A 23307-nucleotide genomic window follows, 5' to 3' on the forward strand; every position below is an offset into this window, starting at 1 on the left:
TCAGAAAGATTTTCTGAGTAAGGGTCCAGACCCGAAATGTCAGCTTTCCTGCTCCTCTGATGGTATGTGGCCTGCTGTGTTCATCCAGCTCTACACCTTGTTACCTCTATAAACAGAGTAATTTATTGATATTTTTCCACTTAAAAAAAGTCCTTTTATTACAGATCAATTGTCAATTACAAGTGCCAATTGTCTGGCCTCTTCAAACTATCAATGGCATAAACTACAAGCACTTGAAACCTCTCTTTTTATTAATTAAATAATAATAATAAATTAATGTTTATTAAATAAACATTGTAAAATTGACAGAGGAGATGAGTGAGCCACAGCTGTCAATCATGAAGTATTTTCCCTGTTGCTCAGCTATTTCAGCGGTCTTATTGGAAGCCTGGACTCAACCTCATTAACCCTGAGGTACATGAGAGATAGGGCATTGCTTGAAGTGGGGGCATGAAGGGAGTCATTCCAAATTTTATTCAAAGGGTCCTTTCATTCAGACTATGGTTCACAATTCTTCTGAAGGACTGTGCACCCTGACCCTTTGAAAAGGTGATCTAAAGCATTGAAAATTGCAGAAGGCTAGTGAAGTGATTGCAATGAGGTCAGCCAGCTGGACCTCAGAATGCGTTCCGTGATTATGGCTGTTAATCTGGCCCTATCAAGTGGCTCTGTCTGATGGATATAAACAGGATTGTCAAACATCCTGCTCATTCTGAGAGCTGGCTCTGAGGAAGCTGGACCAGTATCAGTGACTTCCCATGTACAAATAAAGGGTGATTTGGTAATGGGATACCAGCCTCAGGAGTTATTTCAGCTAGGAAATACTTAACCTGGCTGGATTCATTGCACAGTTTAGAGTAAAGGTTACAGGTTCATAACCTGAACCAGCTTGCACCCTCAAAAAAGGGAGAAAATTGGAAAGTCTGGGAATATGCTTGTGAATCCCAGAAACCGATCCCAGTTTCTCGTTTTCACCCCTCCATATATCTCCTTGACTCTATGAAAATTCAGCCCATAGAGTATTTTATGGTACAGGAGGAGGCCATTTTGCCCGTGAGTCTCTGTTCCCATAAAACAATGTACTCCTCTATCCTTGAAACCCTTGTTACAATTTCAGTTGCGATCAGGAACTGAAGTTTCAGAAGAAGAGTTCAAAATTCCCAGTTATTTCTTGAGAAATTCTGAAGTGACATTTAGAAGCTACTTGCCAAACCTTGGGGATCGTTCCAGAATTTATAGAATTTTTGAAGATAATCACCAGTGCATCAACTATCTTTAACACTCTGGGATGTAGACCACCTGATCCCTGAGGAGTTTTAATTTCCAGCTCTGTTAACTTCTCCATTACAACATTCTTACCAATACTAATTTCCTTCAACTCCTTATTCTCTGTAGTGACTTGGATCTCTACTTTTGGGAGATTTCTTGCATCTTCCTCAGTGAAAACAGATTCAAAGTAATAATTTAGCTTCTCGGCTGTTTCTCTGTTACCCATTATAAATTGTGCTGTAATGGACCCACATTCTGTTTAGCTAAGCATTTCCTTGTTGCATACTTACAGAAGCTTTTACAGTCCATTATTGTGTGTTTGCTAGATTGTATTCCTATTCTATTCTTCCTTTCCTTATCAGTTTCCTTGTCCTTGTTTGCTGTATTCTAGAATTTCCCAATCCTCCGATGTACTACCATTTCTAGTAATTTTAATGTTATAAGCACTTGAATTACCTTTAATTGCCCTGGTTGACTGATTTTTCACAAGTCTTTACACCTTGAAGAAATGTATAATTACTATAAGTCATGTAATAGTTTTTTAAAGACTCTCCATTGCCTAATTACAGTCATGCCTTTTAATGTGTTTTCCCAAACCGCCTCAAGCCTTCAAAATTTCCTTATTCAAATTGAATCTCCTTATTTAGGATTGAACTTTCTCACTTTCGCAACACGACAAGCAAATCTCCATCTAAAGATATTAGTCCCAACCTTGTGAAGATGTCACAGCTTGTAAAGTCTTCTCTGCACCAGAACTGGTCCCAGTTCCTCAAACTCTGATGCCCTTGTTCCACACCAAGTTCTTACGCTCACTAGCATGCAGCACTGGGAATAATCTTGCAGTTAGTGCTTTTGAGATCCTCCTTTTTAATAACCTTCATAACTGACTGAAATCTGCCTTCAGGACCTCGTCCATCTTCCTACCTGTGTCATTGCAACCATTGTGGACCACACCTTTTGCCTGATCTGCGTCAGTGTGTTATGCCCTTGACCCTGGCACCAGGGAGACAAGCCGCCTCGATCCTTGAGTCATGTTTAATGTATGAACCTGTGACCACAAAATCCCCTACGACTCTTGCTCTTCCATTCTTCTCCCTTCTCCCCAATTACATCTGAGACAAACATGGTGCCGTGAGTTCGGCCCTGGCCCTAAGGAATCTTTGCTCTCACCAGTTTCCAAAATGGATTGCTGATCAGCAAGCAAAATAAATTCAGGGAGACTCCAGCACTACCTATCTGTTTTCTTCAACTACCTGCTAGTCACCCATTTATTCTGTATTGATGTGTTTCTAAGTTGTGATCTGACTACCTCATTATAATGTGTTATTTATGTAGCCCTCTACCTCAAGGATATACAACAGAGACTCCAGATGTTGCAAAATGCAGAGCTGAAGCTTGTGTAGTCAGTGATGCTTGGCTGTAAAGGGCTGTGTTTGTCTGGGATACATGATATATCAATGATTTCACACATATCACAAGATGTGCGCTCGGCCATTCTTATCTACCATCCTGTAACTCTCGAAATGAAGGATGCCTAGAAATGCCACTTCAACACCCCCACCTTGTTCCTTGGCCAGCATCTCTGTCTCAGGCTTACTGCAGTGCTCAGTGCAAGCTGGAAGAACATCACGTCGTTTTCTGCTTGCGACCTGTACAGCCTTCTCAATTCAATATCGAGTCAACACTTTTAGGGCTTGAGGCACGCTCTCCCATGTCCATACCCCAACCCCCACTCACCAGGCCTTGTTATCACATGGCCTGCTATTACACACAACCCATTGTTAGTCACTAACCATCCCCAATAGCAGCCTTTCTTTCTCCTAGGCTGACTGTTATCCATTCCTTTGTCTATCCAACTGTGTTTCTCTCCACTTATTGTTTACCCTTTATCTCCTCCCCCCACCCTGTCTTCTGCATAAAAAAACACTTTACCCAAACTATCATCAGTTCTAAGGAAGGGTCATTGGACTCAAAATGTTAACTCTGATTTCTTCCCATAGATATTGCTGGAACTGCTGAGCTTTTCCAGCAATTTCTATTTTTGTTTCTAGAAACGATGTGTTATCCTCAGAATTGAAGTAAACCTGCCATGAAAACTTGATAATTATTTCTCATTAAAAAAAAGAGAGAGAAAAATGACTAGAGACTTGAACACAAAGAAAGTACCCAGCTTTCTCTTTAAAGATTAGAAATGCTAACCAATTCTACTCACCAACAGGCTGCTTTCCTCTCCTACTAACTTCTTGCTCTGGAGAGTTTGTTTATAGCAATAAACTTTAATTAAAGCACCTCTTTCCCCTTCTGCCCAAATTTTCCAATTTGATACAAATTCCCAGATGCTCATTCCGTCTCTGTCAGGCAAAGTCTTGCTGGTTCCAATTATGCAGCTTATGGTGGCTGATTGTTAACTATATATTATACATCATGGCAAATACAACCAAAATAGTTCTTATGAATTGATTTGGCAGTGCATCCAGCGTATATATTATCAATCTTGGTCACAAAGCCCTTCAAAATCCCTCCTTCATGAATAATTCTAGCACCTCCTTTTCTAGGATTTAGCTTGCTCTATAGGTGAGAGCAGCGCACAACCCACCCAAGTCCTACTGCAGTAATCTTTACTAAATGGTTTGCAGAACCCTTATTGACTCTGGACAAAGATCCATGAATGTTAGTTCCAAGTAACACAAACAGCTGCAGCACGAACCTTCCCTAGCCCCACCCCTCCTCTCTCTTTATTTCCTAACTCCCTTCCGCCTCCCCATTTCTGAAGAAGGGTCCCGACCCGAAACGATAACTTTCCTGTTACTCTACTGCCTGGCCTGCTGTGTTCCTCCATCTCCATACTGGGTGGTCTCTGCAGCACATGTATACTGTCCTACCCCAGCTCCAGCATCTACCTTCTTCCACTTGCTTATACTGCACCACTAAGATCACCATCTGATCTCAGATGGCCTTTTTATGTGTCCTGTCTTATGGGTTCCACCTGTTTTGGTCTCGTGATGTTTTAGTTTCCAATATCCGTTTCAGTCTTAGTTTCCTTTGAAATTAGAAATGTCAGCTTTCTTTCTTAATTGCTCTGGTAATTTTGCTGTGTCTTAAAAATGACAAGCCGTCTTGATGAGGTCTCTCTCGTGCTCATCAATTTCATTGTTCTGCAGACCAGTGAGCAATGTTGATGGGGACCTTATTAATGTTGACATTCTAAGAATATCAGAAAGCTGTAGTCAGTCTGACTATCTTGACAAGCTTCAGACTGGAACAACACCTGCCAGGCCTAGTACAAGAGATCTGAAAACTTCTCCATTCAAAAACCACTTCATATTCTGCTTGACCGATTCTTCTCTGGGTAATATATTGCCCCTTGATCTAAAGGATGATTCATCCAACCTTTAGATTTGTTGGCCTATGAGTTGAAAATTTACTGTCAGCTCTTAAAACAGTATGTGGTCAACACATACGATGACCAATTCAACAAGATACTGCCATTGTACTAATTGTCTGCAATATCAGCCAGTTATAATTTCGTCATCAATACAATAATAAAAGCTCTACTTTTATATATAGATTGAAAATGACTCCCTCTCTAATTTTGGTTGAACTGCATTACATTGAATTTGTTTGCTTCCCTAGGTGATTATCATGCTCTGGTTTTCTTAATTTCACATAAAATACGTCCACAATAAACCCTAGTGATTCCCATTTCATTTTTGCAACTGTGTGCTTCAGTGTTTTTAGATTTTGAACAGATTAGCTGTAGCTCTGGCTTCACTTCAGCACTTCTGAAAACAGGCATCGAAGGATTTGAAAGATGATTCCAGAAGGGTAGCTGTAGAATTGATGGGAAGAGTGCAGCATTGAAGCACATTATCAAGCCAAGCTTGAGTCATTCAGGCTGCCAATTATTCATAATTTCCTGTTATGGATACAGCAGAATTTGTTCTTTCTGTTCATTTGCTGTTCCCCCCGCTGTTTAAACCATTTCTTGTTTTCCTGAAACATTCATAACTTGATTAATGACCTGAGGTTTAATTTACATATGTGATGAAACATGAAATGAAATTTATTTTCTGGTGATTGACAGAACTGTACACTTATGAACAATTTTGAAGGGAAGACATGTACTACCACTGGATGAGTAATCCAGAGGCTTGGCCTAATGTTCTTGATGATAATTTGATTTGATTCATTATTGTCACATGTACCTTAAGTACAGTGAAAAGTTTCATTTTGCACGTACTACAGGCAGATCATAATTTCCAAGAATGTACAGATCATAGGGTGATTGAACAGAGCAAGACATACAAAGTTACAGCTGCACAGGGGGTACACAAAAGCAAGATCAACATTTGAATTTGAAATTTGTGAGGTCCATTCAGCAGTTTAATAACACATGGGAAGAAGCTGTTGTTGAACCTACTGGTGCGTATGTTTAAGGTTTTGTATCTTCTGCCTGATGGGAAGGATTGGAAGATATTATAACTGGGGTGGTCTTTGATGATATGGGTTCAAATCCTACCAAGGCAGCTTGTGGAATTTAAATTCAGTTAATGAATCTGGAATTGATGTCAATAAGAATTGTTGTGAACCTATCTGGTTCTTAAATGTTCTTTAATGAAGGGAGTCTGCCAACCTTTCCTGCAAAACCACAAGTGACTTCAAACCTACAGCAACATACTCCAGCCTTAACTGCTGTGTGAAATTACCTATAGAGATGCTCCATTCAAAGGGAATTAGAGATGGGGAGCAAATGCTGGCATTTATCTGCATCACCCTTACTCCATGAAAGAATAAGGAAGAATTAACCTCCAAGGCATTCCTCTTAAAGGCAGGAAAGTTGGTGTGAGTATTTCACCGAGCCCATGAGCATTGGAGTTGGTGTCCATTATTAATTTGTAAATTTTCACCTTGATTGCTACCTTTTTTATTGAAGGGTCACCCAACTCCTTGAGCGAATCAATGAGGTTGTGGAAGAGAGCAATCTGTTCGATCCTGATCGTCGCGGTCTTGAAGAAGAGCTGGAGTCTCTACGACGTCATCTGGAATCGATGAATAATGATCCGAGCTCAGTGGAGAACCACTTTAACAGCAGTAAAGGTAAAACAAAAAGCACTTGTCTAATAGAGATGATCTCTTAGATGTATAATGTGAGAGCTGTAGGAGGGGAGAGGAGGCACACAATGGTGCAAAGTCAGATTTTTTTTCTTTATTCATTCACGGGATGAGGGCAGCGCTGGTGAGGCAGCATTTATTGCCCATCCCTAATTGCCCAGAGGGCAGTTCAGAGTCAACCACGTTGCTGTGGGTTCTGGAGTTGCATGTAGGCCAGACCAGGTAAGGATGGCAGTTTCCTTCCCTAAAGGACATTGGTGAACCAGATGGGTTTTTCCCGACAATTGGCAATGGATTCATGGTCATCATTAGATTCTTAATTCCAGATATTAATTGAATTCAAATTCCACCATCTGCTGTGGCGGGATTCGAACCTGGGTCTCCAGAGTGTTATCTGGTTCTCTGGATTAACAGTCCAACGATAATACCACAAGGCCGTTGCCTCCCCAAGATGCTTCAAGTATTTGTGAGATTTCATTGATTTATGACTCTTAGAGAAAAGCACGAAAGAAATGTGCTCACAAAATGCAATATAAAATAGTCAAGCACCTCTCAAACAAATCATCATTTTTGACCTTGCATCCATTTTGTCACAAGTCTTATGTTCCCTCCATTGCACCTTTGAATGAGGATACTGTATATACCCATGTGAAAGTTGACTTTTTGAGAGCAAATGTCTTTAGACAAAAGGTAGGGTTTTTTTTTAATTTGAGCAGTGCACTGGGGAGTTGAAATCCAAGGGTCTTTTGGTTTACTCATAATGACTTTGGTTGCTGGCCATGGTCCTGAACCCAGTAGGAACGGCTTTCCCAAGCTATCCACTGGCATTTCCAATGTTTAAATGAGTGCAATATCTTGTTCCCAAAACTAGTGCCAGGTAATGGGAAAATGAAGGATTTTGATGCCAAAAGTCAGGGATTGATTTAAACACACGATATCTGTGGGAATGTGCAGATCCACTGAGTAAAGGTTATGTTGATGTTATGTAAAACTAAGCCAATGTATAACTGTTTCCTTGTATGAACCTGTGATTGGCTGATATTACAATATCACTTAACACTGACACAAGGGCTGGAATGTCTTTAAGAAGGGCAGACTTTTTTTCTAAGCTCTACTGTTACGTATTTCATCAATTACTTCCTTCCAAACCAAGGCTTTACTTTGTGTGAAAACTGAAAGAACTGCATGTGCTGTAAATCAGGAACAAAAACAGAAACTGCTGGAAAAGCTCAGCAGGTCTGGCAGCATCTGTGAAGAAAAATCAGAGTTAATGTTTCGGGTCCGGTGAGGTTGTGAAAGAGAGCAATCTGTTCGATCCTGATTGACGAGGTCTTGAGGAATGTTCTGAGGAAGGGTCACCGGACCCGAAACGTTAACTCTGAATTTTTCTTCACAGATGCTGCCAGACCTGCTGAACTTTTCCAACAACTTCTGTTTTTTGTTCTTTTCTTTGTGTGAACGTTTAATATTCAGGATAAAACCTCTCCATGTTGATCAGCACATCGGACGTCTCAGTCATGTGCAGTCTGGCTTCTTGCTTCTAAATGACTAGTTTGAGGGGTTTGGTGTTAGTGTTAGAGTCTGACCAGACCAACAAACCTGTCCATTAAAGATAACACGCTGATGTGTACCAAAACCCTAAATGGGCAGGCAAGTGTTGGGGTGGGGTCTGAACTCAAAAGGCCATTCTTTTGATGTTCTTATCCTGTGCAAGCCTTTGTGATAAGCTTATTCTTGCCTGGTTTTGTGGAAAGGTCAGTGGGCTGATAGTGCATGAGCTGCTGTGTGTTGTATCTCTTTTGATGTTTTTAATGATAGCCAGTAGCATTCTGACCCCAGTAGAACTACATTGACATCTGTAATGAAATGATAGACATTGATAATACCTGGCTCCCAATCTTGTGTGTGACAGTCCTCTGGAGTGAGTCTCACAATGTTAACTCTCACTCATAGGTGCGTGAAGCATTGAGTAGATAGTGATACCTACCCTGCCAGATTGCAGCTGGTTGTTCACTCTCTTAGGGCACTGGAGAAGGTTCTCTTGATCCACCCCTAGGGTGCTGCCATAGAGTCACCTATGAGCATTGACTTACACAGCAACATCTGTCCAGGCTGTCTTTGTCAGATAGAATGGCCTCTTATTTGCATCCTCTCAAAAGGAACTTCCCTTCTCCCCTGGACAGCCTTCAAGGGGATCCTCAAAGGAGGTGTCGCTAAATCATGGCACTGCACTTTGCTGGGTCTCTGACATCTTCAAGGGCGGGTGGGTAATGAGCAGAGGTTACAGAGTGCCACTCAGTCACAGACAGCAATGTGCTGTGTCCAGGTGCCTTTTCAATATGGTGCTCAGATGTTGGAGCCTGGAAGGTCCTAATGAGTCTCTGAACCTCCTACCCAATTCATTTTATCCAGGCAAGAAAATGTAATAAACTGAGAATAACATGATCATGGGAAACCCCAACTTGCCATCGAGTGGAAGTCCCTCCTGCTTTTATACCCAGCTCTATACATCGTCTGCGAGAAAAGGAAAATTCTGTCCACTGGATAATAATGAGATTTTATTTGCAACAGAAAAAGACAGTACACCATCTGAGTCATTTTTTTATTCAAACTATTTTTCGACTGAACCTTTTATTACACACCGCTGGAGCAGGTGTGACCTGAACCTGGGCTAGTAGTGGGTCACTACCACTGTATCACAAGAGGGTCCCTAACATTTTAATTTATATAAAGTGATTGCAGATAATTGAAGAAGGGTCACTGGACCCGAAATGTTGACTCCGCTTTCTCTCCACAGATGCTGCCATACCTGCTGAGCTTTTTCAGTAATTTTTGATTTTGTTTCTGATATTCAGCATCTGTAGTTCTTCAATTTTTGTTGTGCAGATAATCTGCCTACCCTGTTCTATCTTTAAACATACCTGCAACTGGTTAAATAGTATCTGTTTCAATGGTCTTCACTGTAACTTGTTCCAGTCGAATTTGCCATTACAGTAGCTGCTACATGAAATCTGTTCTGGTCTGCAGCAGTGGAACACCATCTTTATAATAAGTGAAACTGAGAATAATGTAGTTTTCATCGGGATATCCTTTTTCTCTGGGAGCTGAGTAGAGCTGATGTAATTTTGCTGTCGTGTTTCCTGAAGTTGATAGTTCTGAGACAACTGGAAATTTGATGAGCAGTTGCATTACAATGGAGAGATTGTAACCCTTTTCAGTGGCTGGTCATGTTCATCTTGCATTCTGGTTCTGTACCAGTTAAGGAGAGAGGTGACCGGGCAGGGGAATGGTAAACTTATTGTTCGAACAGTAGCTATGATTATTCAGTTATTATTAAGTATTTTTGCTTCAAATGTGTTTGATTTCATCAAGTTACTTGACTGCAATCGACCTGGGCCTATTTTAGGAGTTACTTTTCAAGCACAAGTCTGATGGGATGAGACCAATGAAAGGCGATTTGTTTATTTCTCTTGCCACTCTCCTGAACATCGGTCTTTTCGTTCTTTATAATGCTTTTATCGCTTTTGTAGAATCGAAGAAACTTGCAGCTCAAAGGAGGCTGTTTAATCTGCCATGCCTATTCTAGATTATTGAAAGAGTTGCTGCACTGAGTTGCTGCTTTTTGACCATAACTCTGGGCCCTTATCCTTGAGTGCCTATCTTACTCCTTTTTTTAGAATTATTTGTGGAATCACCTTCATTCACCTTTACAATTGCCTCCTGTACCTTCCTTTATCTTCCTGACTGTTGACCGAACCTTCTTCCTGATGTTTGTCAGAAGTGCCCTTTTTTTTTGTTTCATTTAAACTTTTATTTGCCTTGTTAACCAGGTGCATTTGCTTCGGGCACACACCCTTAGGCAAGTTTCTTTCTAGAATGTTCTCCATTGTTCCCTAGAAGGTTCACTCGATTAATTCCAGAGATGAAAGCCTGGCCTTGTGAGGATTGATTGAGCAGTTTAGGCCTGTACTCACTGGAGTTTAGAAAGATGAGAGGAGTTCAAATGGAGGTATATAGGATACTAAAGAGGATTGGCTAAGTAGACGTAGAGCAGATGTTTCCCTTGTGGTGCAATCTAGAATGAGAACCGTTTTTTTTTAGAACATAAATGAGGAGGAATTATTTCTGTCAGAATGTCAAGAATCTGTGGGATTCGCTAACCCCGAATGTGGTGGTTACTGAGATACTGGATGACTTTAAAGAGGAGATAGACAAATTTTTAGCTAGTAACAGGTTAAAAGGTTATAGGAAGCAGGCAGGAAAGTGGAGTTAGGCCAAATGGACTGAATTACCTACTGCTGCTCCTAGTTCTTAGGTTCAATAACTGCTTTACTTTGCAATCATGTTTTCTGATCAACCTATGTGAGGTCCCTTCTAAAATCCTGATGTCAGCTTTTCCGCATTTGGACGTTTACTTTTGATATTTTTATCTGTAATTGACTTGTTGCCTCGGTGATGTCCATTCATCCTACCATGTCTGTGCTGGTCGAGAAAAATCTGAATGCACTGATCCTAATTTTCAGCTCTTGGCCCATACCCCCTGGAGGTTATGACAATACAAGTGAATCTCTAAATATTGCGTAAATATTTCAAGAATTTCTGACTCGACACCAGCCCCTGCCACTTTTCAAATGGCATGTCTCCAGACTTCCACTATCTTCTGAGTGAAAAAAAGATTCTCCTCAACACTCCCCTTAGCCCTCTACTTCTTACCTTAAATCTATGACCCCATGGTTATTGACTCCTCCACTAATGGAAAATGTGCTTTCCTATCCACCCTCTCTGTGTCCCTCATAATCTTGAACATCTTCATCAAGACCCCTCTTAACCTTCACTGCTCTAAGAAAAACAAACTCTGCCTAATCAATGTTTCCTCATATCTCGGACCCTCCATTCCAGTAAATCTCCTGTCCCCCCGACAACGATCCCAACTACAATCGCATCTATCCTATAACATGACTGAAAGGGGAGATGATAGCCTATTGGTATTATCACTGGATTGTTAATCCAGAGACCCAGGTAATACTCTGGAGACCTGGGTTCGAATCCCACCATGGCAGAAGTAAGTGTCTAATGATGACCATAAAACCATTGTCGATTGTCGGAAAAACCCATCTGGTTCACGAATGTCCTTTAGGGAAGGGAACTGCTATCCTTACCAATCTGGCTTACATGTGACTCCAGACGCACAGCAACATGTGACTGATTCTTAACTGCCCTCTGGGATGGGCAATAAATGCTGGCCAGTGACACCCTCTGTGACTGAATAAAAAAGAAAAAAAAGCCTTCTGAAAAAAGGAAGTTCTCTGAAGTGCTGATACTTTCAGTCACTGCCCTTGAGTATACAGGCCACTTGAAACTCACTGATACCAGTTGTCACTTTCAAGGCTTGGAAACTCTTGTACATCTAACCGAGATGAGTAAAATATTGCAGAAGAACTGAAGATGTCTCTCCATTGTATCCTGAAGAAAGTTCTAAATTGAATTCTGAATTTGTTCTAAATATGCAGCAACTTTGATTTTTATTGTTTTGCCTGTGCTGTTGTATTTTATTAGGGTTCACTCTTGGATCAGTTGTCAAGGACCGGGATGAACTTCAGAACTTCTTGACGCACAACTTGACAATGTCCAATGAAACAGCTGGACTCTTGCTGGGATCAAATGTTAACTTGAAGGAGGTAAGGGAAATAAAAATGACATGCCCACTTGACCACATTAGTTCCAACAACCAGTGCCTGTTTGGGAGTATTGGGATGATGCAGATGTAAGGACAAGAACATGTTGTGTACATAGAGTATACACCTGTAGGAAACAAATTAGGAGTGTCCAGGTTTCAATCACGGCACTGGCCTTCTAGTAGATTTGATTTATTATTGTCACATGTACTGAGGTACAGTGCGAAGCATTGTTTTCCATGCTATTCGGACCAATCATACTTCCTGGGTCTTCCTGTGTGTATTTGAACTGACCCATTTACTAGTAAGGCTGAGCAATTTGTTTTGACTCAGACAAAAAACTCCTCCATTGTTTTATATGTGGGTACTCTTGTAGTAAAGGATTGTTTTAAGAGAATGTAGAAAATCTCACACAAACCTGTTAGAGGCATGGATTAATTTTACTTGGGTTATGGTATTGGTCTGTGTGAAATTATTCATTCACTACATTAGAGGACCTAGAGTTGGAAAGCATTTTTGCAATTAAGGCCTGAGTCACAGCTACCATGTGTGCCTTACCATGTGTGCCTCACCATGTGCTCTGTGAATGGTAGATCAGTATAGCTTGTCTTGCCCCCTTTCAGCAGGCCAACAGCCAAGGTTTTGTATTAAGAAAGACTTTCCTGTTAACTATTACCATATTTCTTTATTTTTCTACTTATTCTATGAAGGCAATGCTTAACTTTTTAACTCTGTTTCTTTTACTACTTTGTACCTGAGGTTTTTTTTATACCTCTGTACGTTTATACCTAAGATGGTGCCTTTTGTGGTGACATTATACACCTATTTTAACTGTACGCTTATACTTGAGTACATGTGACAATAAAATCTAAGTCTAAAGTTAAAAAGAGTTAAAGCTAAAACCTAAAATTAGTTTGAATCAACTAAGACAACAGATTTTAGGAGGGAAAGAAGATTCCAGGCTTCTGGTTCTGTAAGCATGGCACTCTGGGTGTCCATTTATGTTACAGTTGATTACTGGTTGTTTTAAGATCGCTCCCGCTCCCTCTCCCTCTCTTTATGTTCCTCACTCTGTCTCTTTACTTAGAGAGGAGCTTTCTTCTGAGATGGTGTCTCTCTTTTTTTGTCTAGTTAGCTGGCCTTTTAAAATCATTCTTAGCTGACAAACTAAAATGGCCACTGCTACTGAGTGACCAAAGCAGAAAAAAAAGCCCTGTTCTGTGTGAGTCATCAGCTTTTTGGAGAGAGTTCCTCTGCTACCTGTTGTTCCTAGCTTTCATTCCACTCCATGCAAAATATACAGTCCCATAATGAGTCAGCCAGGAACTTTGTTAGCTCCTAAGAGTGTCTATGCTTCTGGCTGTGTCTCTCTGTAATCCATGTAGAGTTGGCAGTGTTATATAGTTAGTGACTTGCAACAGAGTAGTGTGCTTACAGAAGTCTCTAATGCCGTAATTCTTTTGTTCATGCCGCTTGTTAATTAATTGCAATAAAACCACTGCTGATTGGAATTTAGAAAGTAATAAATAAAGTGTCAGAGTATCAAGATGATGGTCTTTTACTATTTGTACAGAAGGTTGCAAGGTAATTATTTCTTGGCATGCTTATGCTCCCAATTTTGACGTTTCAATGTTTCTTTTGGAGAGAAATGTTGGTAACTGCTGCACGATACATATTTGGCTGCTCTTAGACAGAGGTGTTGGAGCAAACTTACAAATGTTGCCCTTAAGATGAAATTAAATATTCTGAACCTCATTTGTAATGTAGATTTGTAATTATTGCTGATTTTTCTGTTTTGCAGTCCTCCTGCAGTGATAGAGTCAATCTGTTCACTTTCAACTCCGGTATTTCTTGCCCATTATGATATTGTCTGTCACTGTATACCATAATTTCAATTGGTTTTGCAGTCCTGAATGAATTCCAGTGGCCCCCTGTTTTATTTAAGCCAGTAGGGATAGATCTTGACTGTGTGATAATGTGGCATGGGCAACAATTTATATATACCACAAAAAGTAAGGGGCATGCTACTGAGCTCTGTAGAACCTCACTGGAAGCAGTCAAAACCATTGACTTTTACCTTTTGCCTCTGAGCACTGAGCCACTTTTGGATCCAACTTGCCACTTACCTTTGTTACTTTTCTGACCAGCTTTCAATGTGGGACCTTGTTCAAAGCCTTGCTAAAATGCATTTGAGTTGTACCAAACACATTGCCCTCATTGCAGTTTCTGGTTAACTCCTTTCAATAAAGAATGCCAGACATGACCTTCTCTGAATAATTCCATGCACACTCTCCTTGATTAATCCATGTCTTTTTTTAATGAAGATGTATACAGTCCCTCAGAATTTTTCCAATACTTTACTATCACTGAGGTTAGGCTGACTTGCCTGCAATTACTCAATCTGTAACTTTTCTCCATTTAAATAGTTGAATTGACTTTAATTTAGCTTGATTTACTTGAGTTTGGGATTTTAGTGTCACCTTATTCGATTTGTAGAGCATAACACTGATGGTTCTTTAAATACAAGAGCCTGATCTGAGATCAGTGATTAACCACATATCAGAAAAAGTTTCTTGTAGGTTTTATCAGGTGAAACATGCAAAAATGTTGTTTTTAACTTTTTGACTATTCATGAGTTGTAGGGTCATACGGCATCAAGTCTGCACCGATCTATCTACACTAATTCCATTTTCGAGCATTTGGCCCATAGCCTTGAATGAGATGACATTTCCAGTGCTGATCCAGATTCCTATCACCCTAGGGTGAAAAAAATGTTTTCCCTCATACCTGTTCTAAACCTGCTGCCCTTCATCTTAAAATTACGCCCCCTTGTGATTGACCCTTCAACGAAGGGTAAACAGGTACTTTTTGTTCACCCTGTCCCTTCCCCGTATAACCTTATACACCCCAATCAGGTTCACCCTCAACTTTCTCTGCTGTAAAGAAAATAACCACAGCCTGTCCAGCCTCTCTTCAGAGCTGAAATGTTCCATCCCAGGTAACATCCAGGTGAGTCTCCTCTACACCCCTTCCAGTGCAATCACATCCTTTCTATAGCCTGACAGCCAGAGCAACTTGATTTGCATTTATGTATAAACCATGGGGCCTCTATTTGCCACTTACAGGACTTTTGGTATTCCTCTCTTGTTGTCATTTCCCATTCAGTTTTACTGCAAATCTCACTATGCAGTTGCAGGTTCATACAAGGAACTTTTCCAATCAAGTGTTGGAATCTCTTTCTCAACTCCATCAGCATCGTGCACCTAATATGGATTTAAAATGGGCAGTGGCAGCAACATCCTGTTAAATATTGTGCCAGTAAATTTAACGTTTTGCCAACTTTGTGACTATTATCAAAGCACTTTGTGTCAGAACTCTTAACATTTACCACAGTACCTTTCACAAAGCTGTGTAAAGGCAAGTCCATTACCTCCACATTACAGTGTACTGTGGATTCATGTATCTATGGTCCCTTTTTGCTCCTGCCTGACGTTCCTACCTTGCATTGCCTGTATTCCTGAACTTGTCTGAAACTCTGCCGACATCCTAACACTTGTCAAATTCCATTCCTATTGCTCTTGTACTTCCTGAAATACATTGGCACCTGGTTTCAGCAATGCTTAAATTTTGAAATTCCCATCCTTGTGTTAGAAATATTAATATTATGTTAACCTTTATGGCAAAAGGATCTAAATACTGGAGTAGTTTTTTTTAGTTATTCATTTTGTGGGATGTGGACATCGCTGGCTGGTCAGCATTTATTGCCTGTCCCTAATTGCCCTTGAGAAGCTGGTGATGAACTGCCTTCTTGAGCTGCTGCAGTCCATCTGCTGTGGGTTCACCCACAATGTCCTTAGGGAGGGAATTCCAGGATTTTGACCCAGTGACAGTGAAGGAACTGCAATATGTTTCCACGTCAGGATGGTGAGTGGCTTGGAGAGGAACTTGAAACCGGTGGTGTACCCATATATGTGCTGCCCCTGTTCTTCGAGACGGAAGTGGTTGTGGTGCTGTCTGAGGATCTTTGGTGAATTTCTGCAGGGCATCTTGGAGATAGTAGACACTGCTGCTACTGAGCGTCGGTGTTGGAAGGAGTGGTTGCTTGTAGGTGTAATACCAATCAAGCGGGCTGCTTTGTCCTGGATGGTGTCAAGCTTCTTGTGTTTTGGGGCTCCACTCATCCAAGCAAGTGGGGAGTATTCCATCACATCCCTGACTTGTGTCTTGAAGATGGCGGACAGGCTTTGAGGAGTCAGGAGGTGAGGTACTCGCTGTAGTATTCCTAGCCTCTGACCTGCTCCTGTAGTCACTGTGTTTATGTGATGAGCCACATAAACACAGTGGCTATAGGAGTTTCTGATCAATGATAATTCCCAGGATGTTAATGGTGGGGAATTCAGTGGTGGTAACATCGTTGAATGTCAGGTGGTTAGATTGTCTCTTATTCATGATGGTCATAGCCTGGCATTTGTATGGCACGAATGTTACTTGCCATTTGTCAGCCCAAGCATTCAGATATGCCTGTTTCAGCATCTGAGGAATTGCAGATGGTGCTGAACATTGGCGAACATCCCCACTTCTGACCTTATGATGGAGGGAAGGTCATTGATGGAGCAGCTGAAGATGGTTGGGCCTAGGACACCACCCTGAGGAACTCCTACAGAGATATCCTGGAGTTGAGATGATTGACCTCCAACAACCGTGATCAACTTCCTCTGTCAATCACGGGAGAGTTTACCTCCCCAATACCCATTATTTGCTCGGGCTCCTTGATGCCACACTCGGTCGAATGCAGCCTTGATGTCAAGGGTTGTCACTTTGACCTCACGTCTGGTATTCAGCTCTTTTGTCCATGTTTGAACCAAGGCTGTAATGAAGTCAGGAGCTGTGTGGTCCTGGTGAAACCCAACTGGGCATCACTGAGCAGGTTATTGCTGAGCAGGTGCTGCTTGATGGCACTGTTGATGACATTTTCCATCACTTTACTGATGATTGAAAGTAGACTGATGGGGTGGTAGTTTTTATGTAAAGGACATACTTAGTCATAGGTACATAGAGATATGCAGTATGAAAACAGACCCTTTGGTCATATCTCATCCATTTCGATGAGATATCCTATATAATTCTAGTCATTTGCCAACATTTGGCACATTTCCCTCTAAACCCTTCCTATTCATATACACATCCAGATGCCTTTTAAATGTTGTAATAGTATCACTTCCTCCAGCAGCTCATTCCATATATGCGCCACCCTCTGTGTGAAAAAGTTGCCCCTTAGATCCCTTTTATATCTTTTCACTCTCACCTTAAACTTATGCCCTCTAGTTTTGGACTCCCCCACCCTGGGGAAAAGACCTTGCTGATTTCTCCCATTCATGCCCATCCTGATTTTATGAACCTCTATAGGGTCACCCCTCGGCCTCTGACACTCCAGGGAAAATAGCTCCAGACTATTCAGCCTTTCCCTATAGCTCAAACCCTCCAACCCTGGCAACATCCTTGTAAATCTTTTCTGAGCCCTTTCTGGATTCACAACATCCTTGCTATAGCAGGGAGACCAGAATTGCAAGCGATACTCCAGAAGTGGCCAAACTAATATAGAGCAACACTCGAAGTATATTCTCTCCATCTACCCGGTTTGTTCCCTTTAATACCTTGAAAACTTTGGTCAAATCATCTTGAAATTTTTAAATTCCTGTGTATTCATCTGTGGTTTATATAACCCTGATAGATCTCGCAACCTCCAAACCCATCCCAATTTTTATTATTCTGTCATTGGACCCTAAGCTCTAGAATACTCTACTTAACGTGCCATCTCGGTCTCTTTTCTTCACCTCTCCTAATAACCCCTCATAACTTCATGCCAAGTTTTATCAAATGCAGCTCATGTGGAAATGACCAGCCTTCAGTGATGTTGGTTCAGGGAGAAATTCCCTGCTTGTCATTGAAATAAGGCCTGAGGTACAGGCAAGGACTCTGTTTGATGTCTCACCTGAAAGATGAAACCTCTGCAGGGTACAGGAGAGGAGATCTAAAACTTTACACACTCCCCTCACCCTGCCAAGAAAATATTTGTGAAACCCTTCATGTGAGGTATCACCTCAGTCATGGTCGAATAGTTGCCAAAACCCAGTAGGATGTTGGGGGAAATAGTGCAAATTCACAATGAGCCTGTTTAGATCCCCCAGGCAGAAACCACAACTCAACGTGATGAATCACTTTCAAAGCTTCACTTAAATCCAAGACAAAGGAGCTTTCATCTGAAGGAAGTGATTTTCTTTTTGTCTCTGTGCTTGTTACCGTTTATTTCTTGAACACAGGTGGTTGGTGGATATTGTCAAGTAGACTGGGGCTCGCTGTGTATGATTTCCATGTTGCAAGCCAGAAGTAATTATCATCTTCCTGTGTCTGTTGTTCCTAGAATGGAAGCCCACAATGTTTTACGTACAATATGTGATATTACAAATTGGCATTTGCAAAGTTTGATAAACAAATCCCAAGAAGATGACTGCAGGGCTGAAATATTAGCACGTCGTTATCTGTTTTGCTTCGTATTCCTATTACCAGTGATTCAGATTTCCTAGCAGCCTGTACAAGTGTTTCTCAGACTGCTGTGAAGCCCACACAAATAGAAGTCATGTGCAGTATGTTCATTGCAGTATGAACAATGATACCATGTTCTTATTTTGAAGTGGGGCTGGGAAAAATGACAAAGATCAGGCAAGATCATGGAAGCATTTGTGTCATTAATATCAATGAATGAAACAAGGTGAAACTGATTTTTAAAACTATGTATTTCATGGTCCAATGCCACAGTAAGAAATAAGCCCTCAATTACATTCTGATGGGAATTTGCTCTATTATTTAACGACCTTCTTTGTGGTAATATTGTAATTCTATCACATTGTAGTTTGAGGGTAGTTCTATTTTCCTATCTACTTCTCAGAGTTAAATGTGATGAAGCTAGGGTTCATGTGACTATTGACCAAAAGTTATCAAAAATAAAATATTGTCCAGTGATTTTATTTTTTTTCTGTGGGGTCTGTGGATAATTTTAGGCCTTTTAGGTTATTTGCCTCCAAGAGGATTGTTGAATACTCTGTAACACAATGCTTAAGACCTGCTAGATAGCATGAAGTTTTGGTGAGTTAATTTTAGGATACAGCTGCTGAGTAGTTGATCTGAAGATTAAATGTAGCACAGGACTATGTGGCTGTATTTATTTGGACTCTGGGAGGTAAGCAGTGTGATGGAGGAGGCAGGACTACAGTCCTGAGCTGTGTCAGGCTAGTTTTCCCAACGGAGGAAGCTCCACTAGACCCTTCCTCTGTAGTGAGGAAGTGATGGCCTAGTGGTATTGTCACTGGATTGTGAATCCAAAGACCCAGGTAACATTCTGGGGACCCAGGTTCAAGTTCTGCCACAGAAGATGGTGGAATTTGAATGCAATAAATATCTGGAGTTTGGAGTCTAATGGTGACCATGAAACCATTCTTCTGAAACCCTTTATTCTGAGATTAAGCCCTCTTTGGTCTTGAAGGTCTGAGACTCTCCCACAAGGGGAGACAATCTTTCCACATGTACACTGTGAAGTCCTCTGAGAATCTTGTGTCAATAGGGTCGATTCTTATTCTTCTGAATTCCAATGAGTGCACTCCCATTCTACTCAATCGCTCCTCATAAGCCGGTCCTTCCCTACCTGGCACCAACCAAGTGAACTTCCAGTGCAAGTATATCGTTCCCAAAGCACAAAACCATTCACTGTATTCTAGCTATAGTGGGACTGTAGCCTTGTACAGTTTTATGAAAAACCTTCCTGCTTTTATACTCCATTGCCTTTGAAATAAAAGCCAACCTCTCGTGCGTCCTCCCTATTACCCACTGAACTTGGAGGCTAGCTTTTTGTGATTCATGGATGAGGATTCCTAATTCCCTCTGTTCTATAGCTTTCTGCAGTCTTTCTCCATTTAAATCACATTCTGCCTGTCAAAGTGCTTAACCTCACATTTCTCCATCGTATTCCATATGTCATGTTTTTGCCAACTCACTTATCTTGTCTATACCTTTCTGCAAATTCTATGTCTTCCGAACCAGTTGCCTTCCTGCCTATTTTTGTGTCAGCCAAAAACTTGGCTATTGCACATTCGCTATCCACATCCGAGTCATATATATTGTAAATAATTGTAGCCCCAGCACTGATCTGTGTGGCACACCGTCAGTTACAAATTGCCATCCAGAAAATGTCCCCCCTTTTCCTAAATTTCTGTCTTGTATTAGTTAGTTAATCCTCTTTCCATGTTAATATGCTACCTTCAACATGAGCTTTTATCTTACTCAATAGCCAAATGTGTGATACCTTATCAAACAACTTCTGAAAATCCAAATGTATTACATGCATTGCTCCCCTTTACCAATCCTGCTTGTTACCTCCTCAAAGAATTCTAGTAAATTTGTCAGGTATGTTGACTCATCCAAGCCATTTCTTGAAACCTACCTCTCTTGACTCAGTTTTTGGTCATCCACCCTGTTATCACTTTATGTGGCCCAATGTCAGTTTGCCTTGTAAAACTCATGTGAAGCATTTGGGACATCTTGTTATATTAAAGGTTCTATTTAAAAGTAAACTGTATATTCTGTTAGACTCCCTTTACAGTGGTATTGAAGCGTAAGTTGAACAAGTTTTATTGAAAAGATAGGAACCTAGAAGGAATGTAACAATGTTATATTTTAAGTGCTGTGTGATTCCTGATGATGTGTCTTCCAATGGTCCCCTTTCTGTAATATAGTGCACTGTTAATGGAGGATGTATACTGCGGAATAGTTTTTTTTTTGGAGAGCATGTATATCTCACATTGTCTCATTGCCATGAGAGGGCTCATCCTAGGTCCCAACAGGAAGATCGAGATCCATTCACAGACAACCCATTAGTGATGTTGACAGAAACAAGATGCATTTAGGACCATTGTTCATACCTAACATGCTGAACAACATTTTTTTAACCAGAGGCAGTTCTATGAATCTGAACACTGTACTGTGTAAGTCTAAAATTTAAGATTTAAAATCTTTTAAGATTTTAAAGCGTAGGAGCTCTCTTTCCCTGACTTATGTTCAATCCTAGAATTACAGGAAAATAATGACGTAAAAACCCAAAGTATTTCGGTTAATCAGACATGAGCTTTATCTAACTGTTCAATACCCAGTCTTACAATACAGTGCTCGCTACAGGGATTTTGCTATAAAATTAAAATACAATACCTCACTAGTTGCCTCTGGATATAACTTGTAATCGTTCATGAGAGGTGACCACAGCTTGAGCATAACCTTTGGGCAGTTGCTTAGATACCTTGGCTGTACCAACAAACCCTGGATTTTACAGTGACTGTATATTATTCATCCAGGTCAAGGGTTAAACTGAAATGATTCAATGAAGGATGGTGCCTATAACTTCATTGTTTTTGTTTCTGATTTCCAGCATCTGTAGTTCTTTGGTTTTGTTTTTGTTTAAGGAGGTAATGAAAGGCTTTTTCAAAGTGGTAGGTTTTAATGATTGCCTTGAAGGAGAAAGGAGAGTTGTAGGAAGGAAAGTCTCAAGCTTAGAACCTAGGCAACTGGAGGCACATCCACCTGTGGTAGAGTAATTAGTAATACACAAGAGGTCACAATCGGAGGATTGCAGATACCTCAGAGGGTTGAGGCAAATGAATATGGATTTTAAAATCAAGGCCTTGCTTGATCATTGAGGCATCTTGAGACATTCAAGAGGGCATTGATGATTACTTGGATAGAAATAGTGTGGAAAGGTATAGGAAAAAAGTGGGAGGTTGCCACTAGATAATGATGCTCGTTTGAAGAGCTGGTGCAGGCACGATGGACTGAATGGCCGCCTCCAGTGAAAATTCTGTGTTTCTGTGACAGTGAGCCATTATCATTCCACAAGCACAGGAGTGAAAGGGGAATAGGGCTTTCTGCAAGTCAAGACCTCAACAGCAAGCTTTTGGATGACTTCAAGTTCATAGAGGATAGAATGTGGGAAATCACCCAGCTGTGTAGTTGGGTCTGGAGATCACAAAGCCATGAATGGGATTGTTTCAGCAGCAGATGAGCTGAGAGGGGTGAGGCCCAGCAGCATTAGAGAGGTGGAAATGGGTTGTGTTACTGATACCAGAAATATGAGGTTGGGGATTGCATCCTAGGATCAGACATACTACCAAATGAACAAATTGGTCTAATTTCAGATTGTTACCAGTGAGGGGGAATGGAGTTTGCAATGGCTTCAGTTGCCAATATTTAGTTGGGATATTGTGTTTTGAATTGCAGATTATCCAGTGGAAATAGAATGCAGCTGTGCCAGTCTCCATGTGGCCTTGCATTCTGTAACTTGATGCAATACTTGATTCTGTTTTAGACGTGAACATTGAAAATCCCAGGACAATTATCCTTGGGCTAACAGACACTGCTATACAGTGTAGTTAAGAAAACAAAAACAGATGGTTGCTTTATGAAAGCTGCTGATCGCTATCAAAGTGAGCTTGGACCACGTGTTAATTACATTATTCTGGGGCTAACAGATGAAGCAATGTGTGACCTTGTTTACAAACAGAATATAATCACTCCTGCATCTGTTAAATTATGCTAGTAAAGTAAGTTGACGACCTCATCCATCAGACAGTGGTCAATTGCTTTATGTAATGACAAAAACCATTGCAATCAATATGTGTTTCAGACAAATAGTTGGGCCCATTTAATTTATCGACAATGTGCAACAGATTGTTTAGAGAGATAACGAGTGAACTACATACATAGCATGATTACTGCAGCAGACTGTCACTAATATTTGGTGGATTTCAAATATAAATTTCCTGAGCCAATACAAATAGCCCAAGAACTGAGTAAACTTTAAGCATATATGAAAGAATTTGATGCCCATTTTGGTCGTGAAAAGCAAGATTTATTTATTTCAGAGGTTACACTTATGAAAAAGAAGGCTTCAAAAGTTAAGGCATTCGGTGAAAGAAAGGGTTTGATTGCAGACTTTGTGTTAATGAACGTTAACTAACTTGAGCAATATTGAAAAGATAAAGATAGAAATACTTTGTTTCTGTTACTTGGTGATGTAGTGAAATTCAGGTTTATTGTCAGAAGAAAAGAAAGGGAGGTTAGAAGATTTTCTTTCCCACCAAAAGGTTTTTAAAAGGTGGAATACTTTACAAGATGACTGTTGACGCTCTTATGGAAAGGATTTGATAGGCTT

The 23307-nt window shown here is 40.7% G+C and overlaps 1 protein-coding gene across 1 annotated transcript in view; it reads left to right on the forward strand.

Annotated features, from left to right (window-relative positions):
* Window positions 1–23307, forward strand: part of abca2 (ATP-binding cassette, sub-family A (ABC1), member 2) — a 402151-nt gene that overhangs the window by 163910 nt on the left and 214934 nt on the right. Inside the window, exons 5-6 of the mRNA XM_048613349.1 lie at window positions 6203–6366; window positions 11938–12059. Coding sequence (XP_048469306.1) covers window positions 6203–6366; window positions 11938–12059 — 286 coding nt within the window. The remainder of the gene's footprint in view (window positions 1–6202; window positions 6367–11937; window positions 12060–23307) is intronic.

The sequence above is a fragment of the Rhincodon typus genome, chromosome 28, assembly GCF_021869965.1.
Source record: "Rhincodon typus isolate 14 chromosome 28, sRhiTyp1.1, whole genome shotgun sequence".
NCBI lineage: Eukaryota > Metazoa > Chordata > Chondrichthyes > Orectolobiformes > Rhincodontidae > Rhincodon > Rhincodon typus.